The 22,652-nt window shown below is 49.3% G+C and overlaps 1 protein-coding gene across 2 annotated transcripts in view; it reads left to right on the top strand.

Moving 5' to 3' along the window:
- ITGB5 (integrin subunit beta 5) overlaps positions 1-22,652 on the top strand; it is a 105,040-nt gene that overhangs the window by 76,959 nt on the left and 5,429 nt on the right. For both annotated transcript variants that reach the window (XM_063086906.1, XM_063086991.1), the window contains one exon: positions 18,497-18,719. In XM_063086906.1, the coding sequence (XP_062942976.1) occupies positions 18,497-18,719 (223 nt within the window). The remainder of the gene's footprint in view (positions 1-18,496; positions 18,720-22,652) is intronic.

Below are 22,652 nucleotides of genomic sequence, written 5' to 3' on the forward strand. Positions count from 1 at the left end.
TCTCACCCCTACCCCTGCAGTGTGGCCTGGAAGGGGATTGTGTGGTTATGGTGTGTCTTCAGAGGCGGCCGAGGGGTGCACTTGAAGTGGCTGAGGCAGAGCCAGGGCTGGAATTGATGGAAACACCCCAGAGAAACTCCTTCCACTTCTCTGTCTTTCCATCCAGAAAGAGGCTTGTAGTCCTTGCCCCTACCAAAGACAGGACCGAGGGGAGAATCCAAGAGATTACAGGCTTGGAATATGTTGTCTGTCATAAAAATGAGTAGTGAAGCAAATCAGAGTTAGGGTCTGGAAGCAATTGGACAAGTCTGTCATTACTTTTGTGATACATTGTCATGGGAATGTGTGTGCACTGGGGCCCTGGTGTCTCCCACTGGTTTCTAGAAGCAGCATAACCTAGAAAATGGTTCTGTCCACAGACTTTCTCTGCATGTAAGGGGACCTCTAGGGCCCCTTGTGAGAGTTTCTATTCTTTGGAGTCTCATAAAGTGTTGACTCTTCAAAGTTCCTTTACTAACAGAATATGAGAAGTAGGACATGTTCTGTTTAGTTGTTTTTAATGTAGTAAAAGATTCTTGCTCAAATTTTGTTGTTCTTTGTTGGTTTCTGTGTCCAAACAGTGCATTTCCTGGAATTTGAGTTACCCTTGTGGTAAACTGTTGAGATCAATCTTAAACTGTATGCTTTCAGCAGCCTTTGTACCTAAGATGACTGCACTGGAGCATATTGAATAATTTGCTAATAGTCAGTCTACTACTTGGTTTTATATAATGTGAAAATTTCAGTAAAATAGGATATAGAATTTTGAACAGAACCTCTTTGGTCTCATGACTGTGAGATCTCAAAAGTATATCTAAGTATATATATATATATATATATATACACACACACATATACACACACATACACACACATATATATGAGACCTTAATTAACATATTAGCATATATATATGTATATCACCTCTGTTATGTGGTAGGCAATTAGAGGTCAAGGGGCATCTGTTCTTTCCCAAACATAAAGAAGTGTGACACGAGTGACCTAGTAGGCCAGAGCTAGCATCCAAACACAGGTTCTGGGTCTGGGCTGACAGTTCCCAGCAGATTTAACAAAGTTCTGTTAAACCTCTGCAGTTAAAGGTACTCCTGAGATTAAGCCCTAGTTCAAGGCTTCTTGATTCTTGCCAAATGAAACACCTCTCATGGTAACAGTAATCCAAGTATGTTTTTTCACCAAATTTATATTGTTTTCTTGAGAAATGTAATTTTTGCACTCAGAATCAGTAGCCCAATAGCCATTCCCAGGGCTCTGGTCACTGCTGCACCTTCTGTCACTGAATTGCAGTTAGCATATTTCATAAACGGCTTGTTACAGGACCCTCTTGAATGTGTCTTCCATGGCAGAGGCCTCCAAAAGTACCTTTTGAATGAACCAAAATTGGACATATTTAATTTCTAGGAAAGGAGCCTCTTGGTGGGCTTGCCACCACTATGCGCCTCAGGTAGGAACACCTAGAAAAATCTTCAGGTTTGTTTTATATGTATTAATCTCTTCTCAGTTTGTTGACGTTTACCCGGATGCTATTGGCAAATACAAAGTGGCAAAGGTATGTGCGTATATGTATCTATATCTTCCAGAGCAGGGGCCCCTCTCTCCCAAAATAATCCCTCAGTCAGAACATCAGGAACCCTTGAAGCGATTTCCCTCATCTGGTATTATTATATAAATCCTAACTATACACACAACGGCGAAGGCTAGGAGAGTCCTCTTCCATTCTGGAGTACTCAGAGTAGGGAGCTCTGAGAACAGAATGTGTTATAGGAGTCTTTGATAACTATCATTATGAGGAAAGATACACCTGTAATTGGAATAGATACTTCCACAGGACACCACTTACCAGGGTGGTGGGGGACACTGCATGTTCCTCACCATCATAGAGATAACACAGGCAAAGTTGCCAAAGACCGTGGCGTTAACAGCACAGAGATGGTTCTCCTCATGCTCTTCGCAGGATACTGCAAGAGCCCTCGGAGGCATCCTGCTGTAATGGAAAGCAAATGGTTTTGGACTGATACAGACCTGGATTCTAAGCTGGCACCACTGGGCCGGCCCGTGGCTCACTCGGGAGAGTGTGGTGCTGATAAGCTGGCACCACCTTTTGTGCCTGTGACCTTGGATTTTCACTCAACCTGAGCCTCATTTTTCTTAACTGTCAAATAAAGAGAAGAGAACTACCCCAGGGGATTTTCATGGGATCAAATAGGACAATGCCTGTAAAGCTGCCTCACCACCAGGGCTATTGAATAAATTCTGCTGCCCCAGCCTCGGGAGCGTTCCTGGCATCACAATGGGCTGCTTCCAGGAAGTTCTCCACAGGCCTCCCAAGAGCAGAAATCCTCTAAGAATTCCATCTGTATTCAGCCATTGCTCAAGTTCATTTGAAAGGCAAAAACCTACCAAAATGTAGGGCTTGATCGTATAATGAAACAATGTGCCTCTTAGACTAGTCACGTGAACCAAGTGAGCTGGTTGCCCATCTCTGGAGTCAGAGGCCTCTTGCAGCTTGTGGCTGGAGAATGCTCTTTGGGAAAACCAGAGCATTTCTGATCTTAGACGGTACAGCCATGGACACGGAAACAATGATCTCTCACTGAGGGGCATTTTGTTTTAGGCAGATCACTGCAACCGTCTCATTCAACAAGAGTTCATTGAACGTTTCCCCTACGCCAAGTGTTGTGCCGGGTGCCAGGGATAGAGAGATGAAGTTGCTTGTAGTCTTGAATTAATTTCTAAATTTTTTTGCCTTTGGAATTTTCCACTTCTTCTCACAAAGTTTCTGGGTTTGAGGAATAGGAGTATGAATCATCTTAAGCTTCTGCCTTCACCATCCAGACTGACCTGAGATCCTGAAAGAAAAGAAACAGGGTGTGGGGGAGCATTCTGAGAACCTGCCATGCTCCGTGCTCTCAGCCTAGCTCTGGGAATGGAGCTTCTCACTGCCCTTGCTCACCGCTCAGATCCTGCTTCCAGAAACATCTTAAGCAACAGTTCACTAGGGATTCTGAAAAGGGAATGGTCTAAGCATTGGATCTCTCCTCACTGTCCTCCTCTCTCTACTTAGAAGAGGAAGTATGCAAACAGGAGACGCTGTGATGCGGGTTCCGTGTGTGCCTTTGAACGTCAGGCCTGATCCTTAAGGTCATGAGGTTTGTTTTTTTGTTTGTTTGCTTTCATTTTAGATGACTTTTATTAACAAGAGTAAACCGTATCTCAACAAAAATATACAATAATTTATGTTAACCCGGACAAAATGAACAAGAGACTTAAAATCATGACCTTCCCAGTAATAACCACATATGAAAACCTTTCACTTAAGGAATATAATTTATGAAATATAAAAGAATTACTTAGATAAATCCCAATCTTAGATTCTATTTTTCTCAGACATTTTTCTCCCCTTTCACGATTTTTTTAAAAAATTTTTGTTGAATCATACGTATTTTGGGCGTTCAGCATTGAGATATGTTGGTCAAATCAATATTACTAGCATATATATTGTTAGAAATAATAATTATTCTTTATGCCCCTTGTCCAATCCCTCCCCATCCCCTTTCCCTTCCCCCACCCACCTCTAATTACCCTAGATTTCTTCTCTCCTTCTGAAAGAACAATGGTTACTCTGTTGATTTGCTGCCTAAATGATCTGTCCAATGCTGAGAGGTCTGATCAGGTCCCCCAATACTATTATAGAGCAGATGCTTCTTCTGTCACGCTGAAATGGGCTCTGTGGAGAGAGACAGCCTCCTTCCTTTCTTTATCTCTGCTGGTGACTCTCCTTGTGTCAATGCACTCCAGTGGCTGCATGGTGGTTGTGGCATCAAGCTGCCTTCGCAGCAGCCATGGTTATTGTGGTGGCTGTGGTGGGCCACCCACATGGAGGTGATGTTTTTGGCATGCTTCTTGGTGCTGGTGGTATGCCTGGTTGTGGAGAGAGTCTGATCCCCGGCTCCTTACCCTGGGTCCCTGGGTGGGCCCCAAAGAGCTGGCATGGGGTGTCTGGTTGTGAGAGCGGGGTCTGGTCCCCTTCTCCATGCCTCAGGCCCCCAAGTGGGGCCCTAAGGCGCTGTCACGGTGTGCCTGGTTGTGGGAAGGGGGTCCGGTCCCTGGCTGCTAGACCTGCATTGGTGGTGTGCCTGGATGTGGGAATGGGGTCCAGTCTCTGGCTCCAATCCTCAGGTTCCTGGGCAAGTCCCTGAGGTGTTGGCGGTGTGAGTGGTTTTGGGTGGGAGTCCTGTCCCTGGCTCCATGCCTCATGTCCCCTGGTGGGCCCCAAGGCATTGGTGGTGTGCCTGGGTCGGAACTAATTTTTTGTCCTTTGCTTACTTCTGATATGGGGGAACTTCCTGTGGGAACCAGTACTTGAGCTGTGGTTGAATTAAATTGCTGCTTTGCTGCTGTTTCCCTAGGGAAGGCTTTTTGTGCAGCTCAGGGTTCAATGGTTGACCTTATAGGCAATTCTGGCAATCCAGATACTCAGTGCACCTGGGTTGTGTAGAAACTCTGATCTGGGCCTGAGTTTTTTCATCAAACTGCACCCCATGCAATTTTGCATTCCCGACCAGTCTCATCTGAGTGGTCCTGTGCTGATTGGGGGGCAGGTCGGCTGTCCTTGCTGTGTCCCAGTGTTCTCCCAGTGGTCCTGTCTCCCCCACTGCCCATACTCCAAACACTTCCCATGGGATGGACCCTGCGCTGGTCCCTTGCACTGACTTACCAGCCTCTGAGTGGCTCCCCTTTGTCAGCTGTTCTGGCTCCTCACTCCTGCGTGGGTCCACAGGAACCCTATTAGTGGTCTTGGTGTCCTGGGGGCCACCAAAGTCCTCTTCTCCCTTTCCGCCTCCTAGTAACTCCATCTAAAAGGCACAGCTGCGGCTTCTGCCGGCTCCTGCTCCATGTGCTCCAGCCTGAAACGCTGAGAGCAGAAACTCTCATCGTGGTTTCTCCCACCTTCATGAGTTCCCATAGGTCTCTCTTCCTCTTCACCTGAGCTCCAAAGGCCCCAGCTTGGCTGATGTTACACTTTTATAATCGGAAATTGGTTGATTTGTGGGAGAGAGTGATGCTGGGGACCGTCTATTCCACCATCTTGACTGGAACTTCCAAAGTCTTGAGGTTTGGCTTGTGAAGGAAATAAATAAATATAAAAAGCAAAGGAAAATCTTAGGAAGACCTTGAGAATGCCACAGATAAGATCTTAGTCATGTAGGTTTGAGTGGTATTAGCTTTTTGATAATATAGGATAACAGAAAATTTTCCATTCTTAAATTCAAAACTATGAGAGACCTCTGGTGGCTGAAATAGTTATTCTTAAGGCTCCTTTTGTTCCATTCTTTGGGGTTGAACTGGCACTTCGAGTTTGGTCTTGATTTTGGATACTTAACATAGTTGATAATCAGCCTCTGCTGCTGAGTGCCTCTGGCAGGGTGGGGCAGGATTGGATGGAGCCCTGTTTTCCTTTGGGTGAGAGTCCATGCCTCTCAGAACACTGACCTAAGAGCTCCACCCAGATCCAAATATTGCTGTCAGTCTAGAAGTTGCTGTGAGTCTGGCCTGCTGGAAGTTTTCCTTCCTCTTTCCAGGGCACCTTCCTAAGCTCTGACTGTTGCCCTCAACCCATCCCACAACTACCTCCCCCCAGAGTCCATCGGGGAGCTCAACTGTCCCTAAGATAAAGACATATGCTTCCCAGGTTGATATGTTACTTGACATCACAAAATTGGCCTTTAGCAATAAGCAAATGTTGTAGTAATGCAAGGAAGATCTAATGTAATGCCATTTTTTTTTTTTTTTACTATTCTGAGGTCATTTCTTTGGAAACAAACAGATTAACTTGTTAGTATTTGGCACTGTTCATAAGAAAGCACTAAACTGGAGGACTTATTTGCATCCTATTATGCCTTTCCTAATAGTGCCAACCCTGTACAGTGAGTCAGCTGTATATTACCTGTTTTAACTATTTACATTTGCTGAAACTGAGGCCCAGAATCTGGACTAAAGCTCCCGTGATTCTTGTTCATAAATTCATACCAGGAGAAACTTGCACTGCCTTTTGCAAGTAAATATCTCATTTCTACCTGAGTTGACTTATTTTGATTAGTTGGAAACCCTTTCCAAGTCTCTGAATTACCAGCTCTGTACTCCCTGTCACCACCCTAGCATTTAGCTCACATTCTCCAAGTCTTACCTCATAAGTGCTCTTTATCTTGGTCAAAATTTTAGGAAAGATTTAGTCTCTGTTTTCCTAAGCGAGTTCCTCTGGGTTACGTAAGGATATGTCAGACACAACAGACCAGGCCTGAAGGACACACATAGACCAAGGGGCTGGCTGAGGTACCATCATTTTATGACTATTATTTGATGAAAGTCACAAAGTGTTCCTCTTAGTATTCAGTGGGTGTCTGGCTGTTATTGATTATGCTGAGCCCACTTTCCTTAAATGAACCTGTTAGCATATGCTAATTTGTAAAATGCTCTTGACATGAATGATCTCATTTGATAACAGATCTCATCTGTTATTCCTATACCAGAGACTGATGTGCTGTTCCTGGTCCTACCCACGTTGGGGAGGCTGTGGCTGAGAAGAGTGGCATGCAAGCCACACTCTCCACTGATGTTGACCTAAAGCCTTGACCCAAGAAAAATCTACCTCCCCTAACCCTACGGGGCTGCTCTTTTCCGGGCAGCTGCCATCCCATGTCTTGGCTGAGCTCCTGGCAGCCAAGCTTCCTGGCAGCCTAGACATGTGACATTCCAAACCAACTCTGTCCATTGAGAGAGCCACACTAGTCTCTGAACAGTGGCCAACTTGGGGTGAAATACAGCAACTGTTAACCAACCACAACAGCATGACAGTTTTCCAGTTTGAAAATAGTAAACCTTTCATCCTGTTGCAGTGACCAAGGAGAGGGTAAATTCACACTTTCCAGATGTGGTTGACGTTTCCCCAGAAATGCCTGCCAGACAGGTCGGGCAGGTTAAGCCAAACCCGAGGTGTTGACCTGAGGTACCTCTATTTCTCTTGGCTACAGCCTTCTGTTTTTTTTTCTGAGTCAGCATTCTCCAGGTTCTAGAAGAGGACTACGGTTCATTTCAGCCAGCTGTTTTTCATACTTCTTTGAAACTCAAAAGGGGAGTTCACTAAATAACACGGGATTTTTCCATCTTCCCTCCATTGCCTTAATCTCTCTGTGACTGATAGAGTTGAGCCAGAAACCAAGTCTTTTCCCTGGGCCCTCATGTGAAATGCACTAGTAATGAGAGGGACTTGGAAGCTGGGCATCAGCACTGTGAGAAATGAGAAAGACTTCCTTTGCAAGGGCTCTGTTGCCATTGACGATGGTGTCTTTGCTTTCTAGCCAGTGCTGTCATCTCAAAAAGTGGTGCTGAGATTTGAAGAAGCTCAGCTGAAAGCAACATCCCCTTATTTTTTTGTGATGGTCATATTTTGCTGCCAGATCCTGATGCAACATGTGGTCCAGCAGATGAAGGGAAAGGGCTAGGGGCTTGTCAGGGCACTGCCTGTTGGGAAACACCATCAGTTGACTCTGTTAGGGACAGAGCCAAGGACAGAGGAGCAGCTGGCCCTGAGACTAAAGGCACATCATTGCATCTCTGAAGAGCCTTTTGCTGGAGAAATCTGAACAATGTACAAGAACAGTAGGGAGTGCAAAATGTCTAAAATCGCATTTAAGTTCCACAGGTATCATCTGTGGATTTCTGTTCTTTTTCTAATTTCCAGCATTGGAGGTCTCCCCTGACGATGTTCACAGCCATCAACAACCGACACGTGTTCTGAGCATCTTCTGCGTGCCTGACGCCATGCTAGTCACTGGGCACACAAAAACAAAACACACTTTGATTTTGTGTGGGTTGTAAGCTGTTGAGATGAGGCAGACAAGGAAACGAGCCTATCAGTGTGACAAGTGATGGCTTATCTACACTCTCCCTCTTACCTATGTCTTCTGGTCAGCTTTTGAATATGCCTAGGGCTGTTTAATCATTTTTTTAAAGAAAAATTTAAAAAAAGAGAAGAGAAGAAAGGAAAGGAAAATAAAAGAATAGAAAAGAAAAGGCTTCCCACCAACCCCGCACGCCCGCTGCCAGCTCCTCTTTCCTCCGCGTTCGCAGCCATGCTTCTCACAACAGCTGTCTGCTCTCACTGTCACCTCCCACTCCGCCCTTTACTCAGTCCAATTTGGATTTGGCCCTGTGACTCCACCAAAATGGGTCTTCCCAGGTCCCCAAGACCTTGTCTTGATAAATGTCACGGCTTTCAGCCCTCATCCTACTGGACTTGCCAGCCATGGCTGACAGAGTAGACCGTGCCCTGAAAGGCTCTCGTCCCACTCTCAGTCACAACTTCGTAGTCGCCTTTGTAGGATCCTTCTCAAGCCACCCACTCGGTGTTGGGGCTGTTCAAGGCTTGGGCCTAGCCATGTCCTCACCCCGCACTCTCTCAGGGGATCCCGTCTGTGCCCAGATCTTCAGCTACTCTTCATGTCGCTCAATTGCTCAGACTTGCTTCTGAGCCGTGTTTAGCCACTTGCTTTCTTGACGTCTCCACTTGATATCTTCAAAGCACCTCAATCTCGGTATGTCCCAAACTGAACTCGTGTTCTTCCTCCCAGGCATGGTTCTCTCCTGATTTTCCTACCTACCACTCATCCAGCCGTGCAAGCCACAAGCTGTGCAAACCTGGAATCATCCTTTATCTCACCTTCTCCTCAACTCCTGCGTTCCACGTGCCGCCAAGCCGTATCCGTTGGCCTCCTATATTTCCTTGAAATCCATCTTTTCTCCCTCTCTACCACCATGACCTAGTCTGTCTGCTCTCCACACTACAGCCAAAGTGATTGCTTCAAAACAAAAATCTGCTCACGTGCAGTGCCTGTCAGAGGCTGTGAGTGGTGTGAAATGGCTAGAACCTGGGGTACCTGGAGAAACAGGGAGCAGGTGAAGAGACTCGAGAGGTAGGCTGGGGTGTCGGGCCGTGAGAGGCCTTGTATGTTGTGCACAAAGTGTAACTGTGGAAGCTGTATTTCAGGTGATGAGGAGCCATCGAAGGATTTTAAGTAAAAGAGTAGCATTGCATGGTTTACACCTTAGAAGAATGATTGAGGAAGCCACATAGAAACTGAGGTGGAGGAAGGGACAGACCACAGAATGAGAAATCAGCAGAGACTGCTGCAGGGCCCAAGGGAGGCTCAACTCTGTCACATGATAGGAGTTTATTGTCAGGCTGATTAGGGCCTAAGGATAAACTCAAGCTTCTCAACGCAGCTCTCAGATCCCCTTTCCCCCACAATCCATCCTCCCTCCCTCCCTTCCGTCCACCCATCCATCCATCCATCCACCCACCCATCCACCCTCTCACCCACCTACTCACCACCTGCCCACCCACCCCGCCTTTTCCCCACCCACACATACAACGAGCCCATACGTACAACAAGCCCATGTCTAGTGCCAGCTTTCCTATTCCAGTATCTCTCTCATTTCCCATTCAAATACCTCCCTGCCAGGCTCCCTGCTCTATTCATCCTCACAGATCTACCTCGGAACTCATGCTAATTTTTATACCCCAAATGCCCTCTCTCTACTATTACAAAACCTGTAGCCTCACCTGGGGCTTGTTCTAGCTCCCCGGGCTTTGCAGAACTCACCCTGCTCTGAACAGTAGCATGTCAGCAGTTTTATATCAGCAGAGGAGGGACTGTAGGGCTCATCCAGTCTGTCGCTCTTATTTTACAGATAATGGGGGCCCAGCATGATTTACTGACCACTGATAAAATAGTGTAGGCTTGTGGATGGGGCTTTTGCATAGTTTTTATTACATCATACCCTGCATCGCCTTAAGCATTTATCCTACATGTTGTTTTAATTTTATTTTTTCAATCACTTAATCACGACTGGATTGTACTGGAGAGGCAGTGCTATGTAGTAGGAGTCTGGGCTCCAGAGTCAAGTAAATGTAGTTCAAATCCCAGTCAAGCTACTCTCCTGCTGTGTGACTGGATAACTTACTTGGCCTTTCTGTGCCTCATTTTCCACATCTGTGAAAATTAGGGTAATAACTGTACCCACCAAAGGATTATTGGGAGGACTAATGAGATAATCCGTGTAAAGTGCTTAGAACAATGCCTGGCCTATTTTAAGAATGTATAAAATTTTACTATTATTAAGAGATTTTAATGGCTTGATGTCTCAGTGGAAACATTAAAGTAAACCATACATTTCTCACTGCACACTTACAAAGAATTTCCCCTACCCTATAAGACAGACAAGGCACTATCCCTCTTTTATTGGTGAGGGAACTGGACTGCTGCCCAGAGCCAGCAAGTAGGTGGTGAGATTGCACAGTAGCACTGGTTCAGAGATGCTTCCCCAGCTGAGCCATCCAAGGAGCAGCAGAGCAGAGTGGCGAGGACAGAACCGAGCTGAGCAGAGGCTTAGCAGCTCTAGACTTTCTGCTAGAGCTGAGTTGCAGGGTTGCTTTTAAGCAAGGGAGTACTGTGCTTTCTTTGTGAGAGGAACAGCCCTTGGTTGGTAAGTTCTCTAATCAGTAACTCGCCCTTGGCGAAGTAATGCTGTGTTTATAGTCTCAGGAAACTGACAGCAAGAACAAAACTTTTCAAGAACAATTTCTCTCATTTATTGTTGCTGGAGGTGTCTGGAGCAAGCTGAGATTCCTTGTGAAGGAGCTGGGAATATGTCCTGTGCACTTCAGAAATCTCTGCTCTTTACTTTTTCTGGAACCACGGCCAGTGCATAGAGGGGAAAGGCAAAATGGTGGGTTGGCACATTCCCGTGGGGACCAGACTCAGAGACACCCTGAGAACACAGGGTAGCCCTGGCCGAGCAGGGACACATGAGGACATGGAGAGGGTCCGTTACATAACTCGATCCTGCTTGTCAACAAAGAGCCAGGAATAGCACTTCTTAGGAGGGATTTCCCCTTCCTGTTCAAAGCCCCAGACGGAGGCTTAGAAGCTTACGCACATGTCTGGCCACAGAAAGCCCAGCCCGTGGCTGGCTTTCGTGCCACAGAGAGGACCATGTGCTGGCCTAGCGTGTGAGCACCAGGGATGTCTGTGTCACTGAGGCGCCTCTGCCGTGTACTCCACAGGCACAGAGGACAGAGCCGTGTGATCCCATCCAGTGGCCCCTGGCCCAGCAGCATCACAGGGCCTCTGAGTCACACAAACACCAGTGACTCGAAGCACATAAAGCTGCTGAGTTGGTTTTTTGCTGTTCTTATGACAACTGTTGGAGAGTTCCAGAAGCCGGGCCCAGGGTCTCACCCAGAGATGTCTAGAACACACACAAGACCCGACTTGGGGTAATATGGAAATCACCTCAAATGGGCAAAGCCTCCCGGCACGCACGCTTCTGTTTCTTTTACCTGCTTCCTGTGTACATGGTGGCCCGCTGAGAGGGGACAAGGGAAGACTGGGGCAGGCAGAGCACTGAGGGAGTGGGAGGGGCCCTGGGGGCTGTGAGGAGCAGAAACTGAGTCGGGGCGGAGAGGGAGAGGAAGACAGGGCCGTGGAAGAGAGAAGGAGATGCGCCCTTCCTCCCTCCTTGGCCTTCTGTGAGCCAGAATGGATCCTGGATGGGGCGGAAGCTCTGAGGGAAGCTGGGCAAGCCACAGTGCATTCCAGAGCTCAGTGGAAACTGTTTTTGAACCAGCTGTGGAGAGATGATTTGTACCCTGAGGGCCCGACGTCTGCCTGGTGGTGACCCCTTGCTCCTAAGCAGGTGAGGACATGCAGGAGAGGACCGTTTCTCATTTCTGCCCTGCGCCAGGCTGACCCCTTCCCTCCTCCAGCCTCCTTGCCCTCCAGCTAGTCCTCTGAGGTCACCCCATGGCTGCCTTGGGTCACATTCCTGTTTCACTGATTCAAAGTTGTATTCCCAGCTGTCCTCCGGCATGCCTCAGGGGGCCTTCGTAGTGTCAACCTCCCACCAAGGCTCTCGGGCTGGCCTTGGCCGAGCAGCTGCATCTGGCCCTGGGTGCTGCAGGTGGCCGTGGTACTCTGTCCTGGGTGTCTGGAAGTCTTTGATCCAAGCTGACAAAAAGTGCTTCCCCTGCCCATCCTCCAGGAAGATCTGCTCCCCCTCCCTCACCCCCCGTATAGCAACAGCAATGATGAAGATAGCTAGCATTTATTGAGCACTTACTGTATGCCAAACACTGTTCTAAGTGCTTTATACAGGTTAAGTGACTTAACTCACACACAACCCTATGAGGGAGGCATTTTTATTAGCCCCATTTAAAAATGAGGAAACCAAGATACCGCAGTTTAAACACCAGTTACTGCTGGTAAAAAAACAGATTCGGGAGGCCAACAGGTGATCTGATTCCAGAATGCAGGTGCTAACTGCTACACTCCACTGCCCCATTTTCCAAGTGTTTCCTTGTATCCCGGCTCTGTTCCCCATCACCCATTCCTGAAAAGGTGGTCCCTGAGAGCATGGGGTGGGGGAGAGGGGAGCCTGGGGGCTCCTCGCTACTCAGTGATGCCTTCAGCTCTTCACCCCCCTTGACTCCCTCCCCTCTTTTGAGGTTATGCCATCCCTCAACTTTTTTTGTCACTTACTAACCTCCTGGCTCCCCTTGCATGACCTGGGTACCTGCTTCACGCTCCTCCCCTCTGCCCAAGTCCTGCCATCCTGGGCACTTTGCGTTCCCCTGTGGAGGAGCTGTCCCATATGTTGGTCTCCGAGTTCCTTGTGTGCCCGGCTCCATGGCATTCACAGAAGTTCTAGCTCCCCTTTCCCGGTGCTCCGTGTGCCACAGCCTACGATAGGGGCTTTACTTGCAGCAGTTCTGTCTCTGACCACATTGCTGCAGGGGAGACATTATCCTCACTGCAGAAGAGGAAATGATCATCAGAGAGGTGTAGGGGCTTGCCCAAGGGGACACAGCATGGTGGAGGCAGGGTTTGGACTTAGTTCCAGCCACCCCTCAGCTTCTCACGTTGCTGCTCACCCTGTTACCCGAGCTCCTCCGCTGCTGGAACCTCAACGTCAGCATCTCACGGTGGCGCACCCCTCACCCCCAGCTGGTCCTCTGCCTTTCTGCCGCTACGTCTCTGCTGGGACCTTTTCAGAGTTGGCCGTTCCCTTGATCCTTCCACTCCCCCCACCAAAAAAAACTTTCTCTTGCATCTTTGTCTTTAATCAGAAGAATGCCCAAATGTATCCTGTCTGCAAAACGCCCGTCCTCTTTCCTCCCCATCTCATCGTGTCCCAGATTCCCGCGGGAGTTGCCTGCGCTCGCTGTGGCGCTGCCTCCCCTCCCTACAGGCTGGACTCTGTGTCCTCAGGGCTCCACCAGCTCCCCCTCACTAGTCTGCAGGGAACCCCACAGCCGCTGTGGGATTTGCCCTTCAGGACCTCTAGAGAGCGTTGGTGCTGGGGCTTCCTGTCCCGGCTCCTTTGGCTTCCAGGCCACAGTTCCCCTCCCTCCTTTCTGGCAGCTTCTTCACAGCCTGCCCCTCCTTCTGAATAGCTGGCACTAGATTTTATAAGAGGAGGTGGGGGGCTGTGTCTTGGCCCACAGCCCGCACACTGTTCTGCTGATGGAAAGCTGCTGAATTCTGTAGAGCTGACACTGTATAAATAGGCACATTTACAACTTCCTGTCCATTTAGCTATCAATCATTCTAACAAAGGTAGTACTAGTAATAACTTGCACGTGGAGCAGTTCACATCTTACACAGTGCTTTCACATGCCCTTCTATATCCCTATGTGTCATGAAAATATTTTTATGTCTGCACAATATAAATGGGCATCGTTAAATTCAACTCACTTTGCCAAAAAAGCATTCTAAATTAGTTTTTTTTTTTTTTTTTTTTTTTTTTTTTTTTTTTTTTAAAGATGACCGGTAAGGGGATCTTAACCCTTGACTTGGTGTTGTCAGCACCACGCTCAGCCAGTGAGCGAACCGGCCATCCGTATATGGGATCCGAACCCGGGGCCTTGGTGTTATCAGCACCGCACTCTCCCGAGTGAGCCACGGGCCGGCCCCAAAATTAGCTTTGTTTTGATGAAGAGTCCTTGCTTAGGTCCTCTGGGCGTTATCACGATGGTGTCCCCAGACCCGATGACTGGTGATTGATAGGTTATTGATCCTTGGGACAGGGCCAAATGACCCTTGTCATTTTAACAATTTGTGTTCCTCCTAGAGCGTTAGGAGAGGCCAGGGCTGACCAGAAGATGTGGGAAATCTCTGAGCATGCAGGTTGAGGGAAAGGCAGGCTGAGGTCCAACTGCAGGGTCTGAGACATTTGGATTGGAATGAAATGTGGCCAGACCCATGTAGTTTTTGACACTCTCTGTGGGTCGTGCTTTCTAAAGGGGACTTGGAAGCTTTAAACCATGATGGCACGTAGTTGTCTTGTGGGTCAGTTCCCACCAGTTGTAGAGCCTACGTGGAGTACTGTGTTAAGGATTCTGAGGCCAAGCCCAGGCTCCCTTTAAAAGAATCCTGTGATTAGACAGCAGTGTCTGCCACAAGGGTGAAGAGGCCACAGTGGCACAGGCCACATCTTTGCCATAGCTGCTTTTAGCTGTCTTTGAAAAGCAATGAACTACTTCATATAAACCTCACTGGGACTATTGTGAGTCACTAAAGATAAGAATTCTCATGGCTTCAGCAGTTTCACCAAATATGGAGCCTGGGGCTTCTTCCCTAGTTTGGCTTGTGAGACTTTGCTTTGGAGTCATCAAATATTGGAGGCTTCTGGCCATGGAGGTAAGGGTTTTCTGATGTCCCACAGCCACTTGGCTGCTCCTCCTTGCTCACTCCTCCAACCCCAACTTGGGCCCAGCTGTTCTGCTGTGTCCACGCCACAGGATCTCTGCACACTGTTGCTTTCTTACCATGTCCTGGTTGTAGGATGCTTTCAGGAACTGCTTGCATCCTTGGTGGTGGGGTCTGTCTATCTCCAAAAAACCACAGTGACCTCTGGTGAATCATCTGCTCCCACTCTCTCTCCTACCCTTGACTCCTAACTTCTTGCTCCTTGAACCCTGGATTTGGGGCAGAATCAACTGCATTGACCTTGAGTTGGGTTTTGCAGCTCTTAGGCCTGCAAAGTGTCAGATGTACCCAAAGCAGCTGGGTTTATTTGCCACTCAGCCGTCATGGTGGGAAGTAGTAACAGGCACCTCTGCCTGGTTTGCTGTCACTCTGCAGTGAGCAGTCCTTTCACGTAGATTCTAGTCACATGGGAAGCAAGTTCCCGCTCTAATACACACACTTCACCCCAAACCTGAGACCTTCAACAAAGTAATATACTGCCTCTCCAAATCTTTGACACATCGGAATATTGTGTCAGGTTATATTCGGATAATTTTGTATTGCTGCCAAAAACAGAGCAGGAAAGAAAACAACACTCGCCATCTCAAGCAAAACGGTCCCTCCAGCCTGGCCTGAACACCGTCTTTGTTGCTTGTAAATACGACACTGAGCGTGCCTTTTACTTTTTGTATTTTTGCTTTATGGGGTGGTGTGACGTACCAGCCATTGGAGAGTGCCATAACCAAATTAAAAACCTACCCCTGAAGTGCACTTGTGTCCGCAACTCACCCTGAAATGCACTTTTTGAAGACATGCGTGGATGGATAGATGGATGGTGATAAGTGACACGTAGCAGGCCAGTGGTAGAACGGGGTGGCAGGTATGTGGATGCTCACTGCACAATCCTTTCAACTTTGCTGCAGGTTTGGAAATGTTCCTAATAAAGTGTTAGGGAAGGGGGGAGTTACCCCCCAACAGTGAGACCTTTTATTTAAACCAGACTCTTGCCCAGCATAGTCCCTGAGGCCAGAGCATGAGGGAGGTGTGCAGATTGGATCCATTTCATTGGTGAAGACTTCCTGTGGGGGTTTCCTGCTGCCACGGCTCCAAACTGGTGCTGTTTGCAGGCTGGTGGAGAGAAGGAGGCAGGGCAGGCCTCCCCCCACCCCTCCACCGGGTAACCCTTGAGCAGTGGGGCACTGCTCCCTCCTGTGGCTCACACGTCCCATGCCAGTTTCCGAGCAGTTAGAACTGCACTCCACAGCCTCCCGCGCCCGGGTCTGGCTTTCCTCACTCTCCCGCAGGGCTTGCTGCATGCCTCGGCACCGCCTTGGAAAGGGAGGGCCCTCCTGTCCCTCACGGATGGAGGCCTGGCTGCTCCAGATGGTCTCCTGCCCCTGCAGTCTAGGCGTGACAGAGCTGGGGGAAGCAGGAGCAGGAAGTGGCAGGTGGAGAGGTTCTCCAGAGTTAGGTCCTGACCTATATGTGTGTGTAGCGCTCTTCTGCTTGCCCGTAATCCTGCCGACTGGGCCAATTGTCAAGCTAGGGCTGGGTCTGGAGCTCAGAGACCCCTCAAGCCTGTTCCAGGCTGGGTCACCAGAACCCTCACACGCAGGTCTATGAGCTAGGTAACCAGCAAACAGGTCCTTGGAAGCCATAGGTTTGAGAATATGGCCACGTGTGCCGGATGCCTGAGGCAGATGCCAGCCAAGTCGTGGCACCGCGCATGTGCACTAACTCCACCCCCACACACAATATGCTTACAAAGAATGCACTGCACCACCCCCAACCAGACGGGCAGGTGTGGGGACCTGATTAAATTATTCCATTTTCCCAACAGTGGGTCACACTCACTGGTCACAGGGAAGGTGCTGCAATCCAACTACCAGGACAACTGGCTGACTCAGGTGTGGAAGTAAAATGTAAAGACACCCCACCACCACCTTTATAGAACTCCCCTCTCCCCTACCTCTCCAGTCTCTCACCAGTTTATGGGTAGGTGCTCAGTCAATGCACCCTTGTGGTTTTATTAGAATCAGTCTTAGCAAAATGGCATTAAGAAGGAAAATACGCTGCAAAAATAGTACAAAGTAGATTTTTTAAAAATTGTCTTGTGTAGCACTGTTTGCCTCTGATAGGGTGGAACATCAAGAACCTACTGTCAGGCCCTCAGCCCCTTGTTAGATGGCACTGTCCATGCTTTTCACCATCTGGCACACACACACGGTCGAGTGACACTCCTGCCCATAATGACCGGCCCTTCCCACTACAGGCTGTGGAAAGGCCCCTCCTGCAAGGGAGAGCCAGGTGCTCCTCAGCAGATCCTTGTGGTCGGGGAACCCTCGCAGGAGGAAGTGAGTCCTGGAGCCAGACTCCGTGGGCTCATGTCCTGGCTCTGCTGCCACCAGCTGTATGATCTTCCACGGTTGCTTGTCTTTCTGTGTCTGTTTCCCCACTCGTATAATTAGGACAATAATAATACTTCCCTCACCGGGCTCCTGTAAGAGTTAATCGCGTTTATATAGGCGAAGCACTTGAAGCAGCACGTGACGCACACATATAGAAAGCAGCGTTACGTGTTAGCTGTGCTCCTGTTTTCCTCTCAGCATCTGCTCCTAAATCATCCCTTTCTGGGCTGCGGGTCCCAAGGCCAGAGCAAGAATTCACCACCTCACTAGGACTGAGGGAGGACAACTGTGCTCGTTTTCTATTGTAGCTGTTAACAAATTACCACAAATGTAGTGGCTTAAAGCAACACAGATTTCTCCTCTTACAGTGTGGAGGTCAAGGTGCAGGCAGAGCCACACTCCCTCTAGAGGCTCCAGGGGAGAATTGCTTCCTCTCCTCGCCTTTCCAGCTTCCAGAGCTGCATTCCTCACATTCCCAGGCCTGTGGCCTCTTCCTCTGTCTTCAAAGCCAGCAGCGGAGCATCTGTTGTCCTATTGCCTTCTTCTTCTATAGTCAAGTCTCCCTCTCTCACCTCTCACAATGACCTTTGGGATTGCATTTAGGGCCCATCTGGACAACCCAGGAGAATCCCCATGTCATTATCCTTAATCAGGGCCGGCCTGTCACTCAGGAGAGTGTGGTGCTGATAACACCAAGGCCACGGGTTCGGATCCCATATAGGGATGGCCGGTTTGCTCACTGGCTGAGCGTGGTGCTGACACCACCAAGTCAAAGGTTGAGATCTCCTTACCGGTCATCTTTAAAAAAAAAAAAAAAAAAAAAAAAAAAATCCTTAATCATATCTGCAGTGTCTCTTTTGCCATATAAGTCACCCTTCACAGGTTCTGGGGATCAGGAAGTGAACATATTTGGGGGCCATTATTCATACAACCGAGGCAGGAAGAAGCTCTCCTGAGTCCTGGCCCTGTGGCTCGACTTGGCCAAGTTCTGGACCAACCTGGAACACCAGGCAGGCCCTGCCAGGACACACAGCTGCAGAGTCTGTGGCGCGTCCACGGCAGCACTGGGCCTCTCCATCTGTCTCCACAGGCAGGCTCCAAGGGTGGAGTCAGTGTCACCTGCTCTGCTGGATCCCCCGGGCCTGGCATATGGTGGGCACTGGCTGATTATGTGTTCATGAGTAAAGTCAGAAAGACCCTGATGTGCCACGTGTGTCCTTTTAGGCCATGGCGAGTGTCACTGTGGAGAATGCAAGTGCCACGTAGGTTACATCGGTGACAACTGTAACTGCTCGACTGACATCAGCACATGCCGGGCCAGGGACGGCCAGATCTGCAGCGACCGTGGGCACTGCGTCTGTGGGCAGTGCCAGTGCACAGAGCCAGGAGCCTTTGGGGAGACATGTGAGAAGTGCCCCACCTGCCCGGATGCCTGCAGCACCAAGAGGTGACCACCCCCCACCCCACAGCGGCTCTCCCAGGGCAGCCCTCAGGGCAGGCGACCTTCACCCCCCATCTCCTGCATCTCCCACCCACCCAGCCTTGCTGGGGAGCAAAACTCTTAATAACAGTAACTAAAAATAGAGGCTTTGAAACACTGTTTCAATGGGGATTTTGTAAGAAAAACAAAACAGAACAACAAAAAAACAAGACCACTATTCTGTTGCTAAACAAGTTTAGGAATTATGGGATCACTGAGTTAAATGAAATTAACCTGATGTTAGTACCAAAAATAATGCCTTCTTAGAGCCTTAGTATATTGTTGTGTATTTTCAAAAGAAAATACAGTATATAACTTTTTTCAGATGAATTTGATGCCCCCATTGACATCTCCCAGTGTTTCACAGAACACCCTTATGGGAAATACTGCTTTAAACCAAACATAATCAAAGGGTAAATTGGATAGGAAGTCCCCCGACCTAGATAAGCCATGCCCGAAACAATGGCAAGGGCTTTTGAATTTTCTGCTCCATTTGTACCACGCTGCGGCTGAATGCAGGGATTGTCTAGATGCAGCTCCGGCCCTCTCTGGCTCACGGGGGCTCACGTAGCCTCTGCCCGCTGCTGCTCTCTGCCCCTCATCCTCCCTGAGCGAGCACGAACGAGAGGGAGTTACTGAACGGTGCCGTCTGGACAGCAAAAGTGACACTGCTCTTGAAATTTGCTGGAGAAACAGCTGTGTTGTCGTTATCCGTGGCGAGGAGCCGGGCAGGAGGGGGGCAGGACACAGACGATCAGAAACAAGTAGTAACACAAGCGTCGTGTCTCTTGGGCTGGGGAACGCAAGGGTGCGATTTTCTTTTGGCAGACTTCCCTTCCAAATGTTTGGCTTGGGCTGATAATGAGCTCATGCTCCCTGGGCCTGCAGTGGCTGCTGGTCAGTCCATGCTCAGAAACGTTCTGGGTAGCAGAACTCCTGCCTGGACACTTGCCACCAAGGATCCAGGCGTGGGTAACTGAAAGCTGGCTGCAGATGAGAGCAAGACAGACAGGGCCAGGTTTTATTTTGTTTAATTGGAGGGGATGGGGAGAGTAAGGGAGAAGAAAAACAGATCCATTTTAGACCTGCTAGGAGTGGAGAAATAACAGAATTCCAAATAGAAGCAACCTGGGGTGAGGTTAGGATCCTGGATCTGTAGCCCAAATAGCTGTGGCCACCTGAGCGTGGAATCTCAGCCATTGTCAACGTCTTGTGTCTGAGGGAGGCGCCTCCACCCACAACACCCACCACCCACCCTTTTTAAATATATTCTCCCAGACCTGGGGGCACACGAGGCTAATGGGGCGAGGGGGCCAAGCTAGGATAACACACATGGAAACAATCAAAGCAGATAAGGCCCTCAGTCTTCCCCTCCTGTGGAGCCGCAGGGCAATGTAGGATTGGCTTTAGGTCAGTTAAAAGGCCCCAGGGGCAAATAACCCTAGCTTGAAATGTTTAAAGCATTTATTTCCTTGAAGACCCATTATGCAATACCGAAGGAGCCAGGAGAGCAAAGAGATGCCGTAAAGGGCCCACTGTTCCTTCTTATCTGTGTCTGGGCCACTCTGACCCTCTGTCTCTTTCATAGTCTAGTTGGAACTTTTTTTTTTTTTAAAAAAACAAGTCATTTTGACAGTGACTTATATCAGGCTGTTTTTCTACTTTTTTCATTGAGAGCTACCAGGTTTTGAATGTCCTGTGTCCTTTTTTTCCTGGGGTTTCAGGGCAACCAATCTCCACTTCTTTCTAGAACTAGTCAAACACACCCTTCACTGTGGGTGAGTTCACACTCAGCCCCAGCTGATTTCAATTTACAGGCCCTCTGCACAAAACCATCTCAGCGACTTCTTTTTGAAAGGCCAGACTTATTTTAATACAGGACTGCAACCAGCACTTGGAGCATAATTTAGACTGATGTGTCCACATGGACAGTTAGGGCTTGTTTCCTGGAAGTGGCCTGGAGCTGTGGTTTAATGACAACAGGGCAGAGGGAGGGCAGGGTACGTCCCAGCTGGGACTGGAAGCAGCCATCCTCTTTGCCATATGCTGGTCCAGGAGGCTGGCGGAGGGGCCACCCGGCTCAGCGAAAATGAGAGACCAGAGCGAGAGCCACCCCTTCCTGGCGCCCAGCCAAGCCTCAGCTGCTTGCCCTCTGGGTTCTGTCCGGGGAAGTGAGATTGTTACCAACTTGTTTCTAACCCCAGACTGTTTCCATGAAGTCAGTACCAGGAGAGTGGAGTTTTGTGGCCAATTCTGGGATGGTTGAATTCTTAAGCATGTTAGAACCCTCTTTCTTAAGAAAGCCTTGTTCACTTTCTCTTTATCATGTAGTCACTTGCCCGTTCCTTCTTAGTGTTCAGTGTGTGGGGACTTGGGGAGGGGCTTGTCTGAGAGGCAGGGCACCTGGGTGCAGGGCCCAGCTCTGTTCGACTGCCCTCGGGCCCCATTTCGCTCCTCTCTGAACTACGGGGGACCTAATGAAATGATCTCCAAACTCCCATCCAGCTCCAGTATTCCACCTTGCATCTCCTGTACTGGAAATGTCTTAGTAGCCGGACTCTTAATTCCAAGGGCTTAAACAGATCATCAAGGCAACGCTTTGGGGCTATATATCCCTCTATGTTTTTGCCAGAGAGCTTTGCAGACACACAGCCTCTTTGGTCCCCACAACCTGAAGGGTGAGCAGGGCAACTGTCCCCCATGCAGCTGAGGCTCTCTGAGGTCCCCCCCATACTCTGTGTACTCTGGTGCCGGGGCAAGGCTGCAGGGACTTGGGGACCTTCCCAGCACACCGGCTCTCGAGTCTTAACCCAGTTCCTAGAGGACTCTCTTGGGGGCTGTCCCCTCCTTGCAGACCACTGAGCACCAGTGCATCAGAGTTCCCAAGAGCAAGCCGTCAGTGGGTGGCTTTGCCCCAACCCAGTCCTCCCCGGAGTTCACTTCTCACCTTCCTGTGTACGCTCAGCTCTAGCCCTCAGTCGAGTCAGGGTCCCTTCCTTCCTTCCACAGTCCCTTCGCCAAAGCTCAGCTCCCCGCGCTGTGTCCTCAGGAGGCGGCTTCTCCTGACAGAACTGATGATGTAGGGAGAATGTCTGGAATGGGTTTGACTGTGTCAAGTATAATCATAGCCATTTAATTGAGCATTTTCATACATCGTCTGGTTTACATCTCAGCGTGAGGTGAGAGGAGAGGGACTCAGAGTGTCTCTTTTTGGCTCCTCATCCATTTTCTAGAGAATGCCCCTGTATAAATGTGGGTTCCCTGGGTGGGAGCCATCACCCTATAGCCTGTACCAAAGTCTAGTGTAGACCCAGCAACAGGTAAGTGGACAGCAGGGCCCTTCGGGACCCTGGCAGGCAGGCTGTGTCTGGGAGGGAGAAGGGGGCTGGGGCCCAGACTTCTCAGGTTCTCAGCCCTCGCTGTGTGTTAGAATCGCCAGGAAGCCCGGCCCCAGAGAGGCAGATTCCAGGGGTATGTTTGGGCCCAGGCATTGGTATTTTCTCTTGAAAGCCCCTGGAGAGTCTCGCAAGCAAGAGGGTTGAGAGCCCAGCCCTGGTGATGACTGGGTGGGATCCTGGGCAATGAGGGGGCATCAAGCACTGGCCGTGGGAGTGTGAGGACCCCTCCCAGGGCAGGAATATAGTATCTATCACCCAGAAACCTCTGGCTGGGAGAAAACTCCTCAACCAGGCCTCTTATGTACCACAGTGCAGATGGATTTGGCTCCTGGTGTCAGAATTTGAAAGGTCTACAGCTTGCAGGTTGGCTATAGACCAGACAAGCCTCTAAACTCACATGTGCAAGCCCGCGGGCTTCCCTGCATAACAAGAGAGCAGAGCAGAAACATTCCCTGAGGGCGGACATCTGCAGAGGGAAGGAGTGAAAGCCTCCAGGGACCTG

Source organism: Cynocephalus volans, chromosome 1 (assembly GCF_027409185.1).
Source record: "Cynocephalus volans isolate mCynVol1 chromosome 1, mCynVol1.pri, whole genome shotgun sequence".
NCBI classification, from domain to species: domain Eukaryota; kingdom Metazoa; phylum Chordata; class Mammalia; order Dermoptera; family Cynocephalidae; genus Cynocephalus; species Cynocephalus volans.